The sequence below is a fragment of the Gavialis gangeticus genome, unplaced genomic scaffold, assembly GCF_001723915.1.
Source record: "Gavialis gangeticus isolate Ggan-Ray unplaced genomic scaffold, GavGan_comp1, whole genome shotgun sequence".
NCBI classification, from domain to species: domain Eukaryota; kingdom Metazoa; phylum Chordata; order Crocodylia; family Gavialidae; genus Gavialis; species Gavialis gangeticus.
Window position 1 is genome coordinate 57899220 of NW_017728993.1, and position 6746 is coordinate 57905965.

The 6746-nt window shown below is 43.0% G+C and overlaps 1 protein-coding gene across 1 annotated transcript in view; it reads right to left on the reverse strand.

Annotated features, from left to right (window-relative positions):
* Positions 1 to 5008: 5008 nt before the first annotated feature.
* Positions 5009 to 6746, reverse strand: part of LOC109286946 (zinc finger protein 501-like) — a 7925-nt gene continuing 6187 nt past the window's right edge. Inside the window, exon 4 of the mRNA XM_019501769.1 lies at positions 5009 to 6746. Coding sequence (XP_019357314.1) covers positions 5863 to 6746 — 884 coding nt within the window. The 3' untranslated portion in view covers positions 5009 to 5862.

The window sequence follows — 6746 nt, forward strand, 5'->3', positions numbered from 1 at the left end:
GGGCGCAGGCGCCGAGGGGCTGCGCAGGCGCATTGGCCGCGTTGAAGCCGGCTCGGGGCTGCTTCCGCCTGGAGTTGTGGCGCTCTGCAGGGCTGGGGACGCCACAGCTGGGCTCACGGCGCTTCGAGCCGAGACGGTGCCCTGAGCTTCGACGTGCCCCGGCAGCGCTGCGCCCTCTGCTCCCGCTGCACCCGGGCCTGGGTCTGGGGCTAGGCCTTTCCCTGCCGCGGCCCGGGCAGCTCCTCTTGCCGGGGATGTCCCTCGGGAGGGGCCCTCTGCCCAGCCTGTTAGCGGGACTTAACCGGCGTTGCGAGGTCTGTAGCGTTGGGGTGCGGGGGGAGATCGCGTAGGCTGGAATCCTCATCCCTGGCTGGGATGATGTAGTTGGGCAGGGTCCGGCTTTGAGCAGCGGTTCTTGACCTTTTTTGTACCAGGACCTATTTGTAAACAGCAGTAGCTGGTCCCAACCCAGCGCCCCTCAGTACCCCCAGTGCGGGGGCGGGGGGGAAGCAGCCCCTCACAGGCAGGAGCTCTGCCAGCCGGCAAGGGAAAAGCCACAGCTTCCCACGCTTCTCCTGTAAAGGAGAATCCGTTTTTAAACTTTATTGATCCATTTTTAAAGTGTGTTTGCAACCCTTTCATATATTCCTGTGACCCACTTTTGGGTCGGGACCCATGGGTTGAGAAAAACTGGACTAGATGACCTCCTGAGATCCCTTCCAACCCTCCTTCTCTCTGATTCTGGTCTGCCTGGTAAAAATGACAGTTCTTAATGAAGGAATGTCTTACTGCCTGGCAAAAATGACAACTTTCTTAAGTTCCGGTTCTGGATACAATTCCCACATCCTCTTCCCAGGGAGGGATGAGCCTGCGGAGAGTACAACATTTTCCGTTTTAGTTCCTCTGCATACCAGACTCAAGAGCCAATCCTGGGAATTGTGGGGTGAGACCAGAGGGCAGCACAGGACTGAGTAATAATGCCGCATGCATCTCACAGACTGTCCTTACTTTGGAGGAGGTTACCACAAATTAAGTCACCAGAATACATGAAGACAATGGGCAAAATTTCAAGATACGCAGCCATGTTATTTGTCAGAGCAGTACCTATAATCATAAAAATAAGGGTTTGAAGGCACCTCAGGAGGTCACCTAGTCCAACCCCCTGCTCAAAGCGGGACCAGCCCCAGGTAGATCATTCCAGCCAGGGCTTTGTCAAGCTGGGCCTTAAAAACCTCCAAGGACAGAGATGGAGATTCCACCACCTAAAGGGCTAGTGCAAAAGTAAAAGGGGAACGTTGTGAGTAATGCATGTACGTGCCAAAAAATAAAAGGTCTTTGCTTAATCTTTATGCATTTTTAAAAGTCTTGCTTTGGTAAATCTATTTCAAAATGCCAAGGTAGCTAAAAGCTCAGGCATAGTCCAAACTGAATTAAAGCATTTTTTTATATTACACAGAAAAACAATCTGCCATTTTCACAAACATAATGGATTTGGTTTTTCACCCCATGCAGGGCCAGCAGCAGAAATGAAGGTAGCTGGAACCTGGCAGTAACTGGAAGAGAGACAGAGAAAGAGAGAGAAAAGAGAAACATGAAATAGGATGGGAGACTAGGGTGGTAGATGCAGTTTTGGTTACAGGCTGTAGGATTTGCTATTTCTGAGGGGAAAAAAAACAGTGCAGTCCTTAAATATATCATGGCCGCCGTTTTAGAAATTCAGTGGGGGCATTTAGTTCAAATACATGTCTTTCTCCTAGGATAAATACTCCTTGTTTTCGAACTTGGTTACTCCCAGCTTTACACATAAGGGGTGTCTTGGGCTAGAAACAGACATTGCTTTTTTCTCAAGAGAGATATCCCGGGATTGACATGTGCACACATCTCCCTTTGAATCATGGTTTAGTGAGTGGCTGAATGCCCTGCCACTTGTCAGCCAGATTTAATGATGCAATCTTAAACTAATCATTCAGATTCACGTTATGATGTCCATGGATAAGCTGTTAGTCTTTCTTATTCCGTGAACCTTTTTAAGGATTTAGCCCATGACAAATCTGACACTGCTAGTAGCCTTCTAGTCTTCTTGATCTTGAGCTTCCTTTATCCTCTAGTCTAAGGGCTCTTTTCTTCACCTGTCACCAACTGCAAACCCCAGTCCTTAAATAACTTTTCTCCAGTTTTGCAAAATGAGGACTGTATCAACAAGTTTGAATATGAATATAACATTTAACATTTTGATCATGGAGTCTCCCACTCTTTTAAGGCTTTGCATAGTAGACATTAAGTGTTATGCTAAAAAATCTAAACTATTCATTGTAAAATTCTGGTCCAGAAATCTTATGCTTATGATACCTTTATTTAGCCGTACTTCCTACTTTTTCATTAAAAGAGAAACTGAAGGAAATAGGTACTACCTCTCTTTTCTTCACAAATTGAAGTATAGAATGCCGTTTGGTACAAATGCTTATTTTCAGTTAGGTGTATGCCAAAGACAGGATCTGGAAAGTATACAAGCAGTTACATCAATGATTTCACATGGCCTCCTCTTTCTAGTCTCCAGAGGTGTTAAGTGTTGGGTGGCAGTAGTTTCTAGGACCCTAACTATTCATATTTCCATTTTATCATCAGGAAAACAAAGCGCTAAGAATTCCCCATGGCATGCAAAAGCATTTAAAAAGGCACGTATTAAAATCTGCGGTAAAGTTCCATTAGGGTCACATCACACAAATTTGCACATACAATCATAGGAAAGCAGGGCTGAAAGGGACTCCATAAGGTCATCTAGTCAACCCCCTGTTCAAGGCAGGCTTGTCCCTCATTAAACCATCCAAGCCAAGTATTTGTCAAACCTTGAAAATTTCCAAGGATGAAGATTCTACAACTTCTCTCGGTTTTTGATTGCAGCTGTGTTGGTCTAAGGACATAGGCAGGCACGGTTCTGAGTAGATGTGATATCTTTTATTAGACCAACTGTTGGTCTAATAAAAGATCACATCTGCTCGGACTTCTCTAGGTAACCTCTTCTGATGCTTGACCACCCTTATAGAAAGCTCCTCCTCATCTCTAACCTAAATTTCCTCTGCTGCAGCTCGAGTTCATTGCTCCTAGTTCTGTCCTCTATGGCCACAGAGAATAGTCTGTTTCCATCCTCTCTAATTGCCTTTCAGGTATTTAAAAACAGTATTACCAAACCCTCCCCCCACTCCCCCAAGCTTCTCTTCTCCAGACTAAATAACCTTAGTTCTTTAAGCATTTCCTTGCAAGTCATGGTTCCCAGGCCTCTAATCATTTTTGCCACTCTCCACAGGGATCTTTCTAAACTGCCTACAGCCTTCTTGTGTGGGGCCCAAAACTGGACACAGTACTCCAGGTGAGGCCTTACCAGTGCTGAATAGAGCAGAAGAGTCACTTCCCTTGACTTGCACATAAGGAACCATCTTCAATTAAAAAAAAATTAAACATGGTCTTCAATTAAAAAAGTTTTCAATTTTAAAGATAAACATCCCTGCATATTGCCATTAAATCAGTATATACATGTTAACCTGGGGAAAAGAGTAAATACAGCAAAGGATGGAGATAAAGTAAAGAGGACAGTAGCAAATGTTTTCCCTGCTAGATACTGACATGGTTTGCACTTGTAGCATCCAACTTTTTGCCCCAGCAGGCTGAATCCTATTTTCTGGCCATGCACCTAAATCTGGCTATACACTGGTACAATCTAGTGTGCAACACCATGTTATCCCATGCCCATGGGGTTCTCCATGGGTCCAATGAACACTGCCACTGCTCCCTGGCTGCCTAATTTCAATACTCTTGGGAAGCCCCATGAGCTGGATGACATGGTGACCAGGTGGATGGCAGAGGGTGGGACTATGAAGAAGAAGAGAGGAGCATTAGGAGTGGAAAAAACAAAACAATTTACCCATGAAATTATCACATCTCTAATGGGAAAGAAAAAGTTCACACAGGGCTAAGATAGCAGGCAACTCTTTGAAATTAGGATACTGACAAACAAAGCAAGTTTAAAACTGAGCAGGGACTTTATTACCATGTTCCAACAATCCTCATAACCAGGGATCCTGGTTTTCTCTGATTTAAAAAAATCCCCAATTTTAGTTAAAAAAAATAAAAAAGTAACCCTAAATTCACGTTTTCCCATGATTTAAATAAAACACCACTAATATACATATATATATAGCAATATTTCATTTTAATCATAGAAAAATGTGGATTTGGGCTTACTTTTTTTAACTGAAAATTGGGGATTTTTTTTAAATCAGAGAAAACCAGGATCCCTGTTCATAACATACCCTGCTACAGGAATAGCTTATACAATCATGGCTGCAAGAAGAGAAAATAACAAGCAGATGAGGTGTAGCTGAAATAGACTTTTACAGATTATATACTCTTTCATTAACTGAAATCCCTACCTGCTTTTACATTGTGTAGAGCTTTTTACATCAAACAAACCAACTGCATAGGGACAGTCAGTTTTCTATAGTAATTACATCTGTCAATTTCATTCTTATTATAGGTAACCCCTGAGATTATAACTGAATGAGAAGATTATTCCTATTTTTAATTTTTTATTAGATACCATTTAGAGGAGAGAGTTACACATTCTTAGGTCTTTGAAAAAAATAGGTTCTCACCAATAACACCAGGCGCAGAGCTGAAATGGAGAGTGCAGAGGCAGCAGTCGTAAGAGAATACAGTGAATGAGAATTTGAAGGGTAATTAAAATAGGGAGCTAGAAACCAGCAAGTTATTTATGAAGATTTTTTTTTTAAATTTCAAGACAAGACACTATAGGAAAGCAGAAGCTGCAAAGCAGGTTTTTTTCAGATTAGCAAGTTCACAAAATACCTTAGTTCTCAGTATCTCTGCAAAAATAGTCCTAGAATTTGTGATAAAATGCATGCTACCTAGCGCACTGCCTCTTCCGGAGTAAGAGCTAGAGATAGAAGAAAATTAATTCAAACTACTACACACTGCAGAAACCAACAGCAAGTATTTTCCTTATTTTTATTACTGTTTTTTCTGATTTTACGTTCTCAAATATTTGTTACTGTAATGCAGTAGCTGGGCAGGGTAAAGGCTCTCCTCCAGCTAGACACAAGTGGCACAGATCCAGACAGATCATTCACATGCACCATCACAACCAGCCATACAACCCTCTCTCCATTTACCAATATACATATATAACTCTAGTTATGTATAAACACACAATGGATCAGTATCTCCATCGGCAGGTATGTGTATGCAGTGTAGATGTTAACTGTCCATTTTTACAAGTGCTGTGATGCTTTCTTTCCAAATAAAATACTTCATTAAAAAAAAAGAGAATGCACAGAGATAAGGTATGGATGGGCCAGCTCTGACTGTATTATGCAGGCCTAACAATGACACATCTCCAAATCCAGTGCCAGAGAACAGTCACATTATAGACAGCAACACCAACCAGTTCAGAGACCATGAATGTGAAAGGGCTTCATTTAATGTATCAATCCTAGAGGCACCCCCTGGGAAAGTCCAACTAGCTATAAAATTGTCATATACCTTCAAGGGTCTTTACTTTCTACTTATATCAGTAGACTTCTGTGTGCTTATTACAAAATGGCAATGAAGATATCTCCTCTGTCAACTGCTAAGCAAGTCTGCAGAGCCACTCAGCATTGTCTTTACTTGCAGAGATCATGCAGTTACTTATGAAATGTCTCCTTACTAGGTTTATGCCAGTCAGACCTAGAGAAGAAGGCTCTTAACTGGCTTTTCTCGTGGGAGTGGGAACATTTTTCAAGCAGCATGGACAAGTTTAAGTCAGATAAGAAACAACATTCCTACTAGTGCAACATTTTCTAGACATTAAGCCGTCTTCACTTTGTGCGTGCGCTCGTGTCTCCTCAAAGAGCCTGATTCTGTGAAGTCTTGAGCACAGTAAGCACAAGAATAGGGTTTTTCTCCAGTATGGATGCGTTGGTGCCGCTGTAGAGAAGCTAGACGTGTGAAGGTCCCTCCACACTCCTCACAGTAGAAAGGGCGTTCTCCAGAGTGAGTTTTTTGGTGTCTTTTCAACCTGAGCAGCTGAACAAAGGACTTCCCACATTCTTGGCATTCATATGGCTTGTCCTGCCGGTGGATCACTTTATGTTTGGACAGCAGATTAGGTTTATGAAAACCTTTGCCACATGTTGGGCAGATGTAAGGTTTAGACTGTCCTTCTCCAGGCTTTTGATCGGCTGCACATTGCTGATAGGTATCTCCACCGCTTTGGTTCCTGTGCACGGAAGAACATGGGTTCCTAACCATACCATTCCCCAAAATTTTTGAACGCTCAATCTTGTGTACATTGCGTAGGTGCCTCCAGACATCTGCTGTGCGGATAAAGCCTTTGTCACACTCTGGACACTTGTGTGGCCTGTCACTAGAATGAATGAGCATGTGCATTCGCAAGTTTGCAGTTCGGAAGAACTCTTTGCCGCAGATTGGGCATTGGTATGAATTCTCTGTTGGGTGAATCTGCTGGTGTTCCTGTAATTCACTAAAGTCCTGGAAAGCGGTACCACACTTCTTGCATCGATAAGCTTCTCCAGAGATTGGGTCCAGTTCCTCCTCATTGAAAGCATCAATAAGAATGATGTTTTCATCATCCTCACTTAGTCCACCCTGAGGTTCCTCAGAGTGCTCTGAGGAATACAGTTCCAGATCCTCATCTTCACATTGCAGGTCAAAGTTGGTGCTGGAGGTGA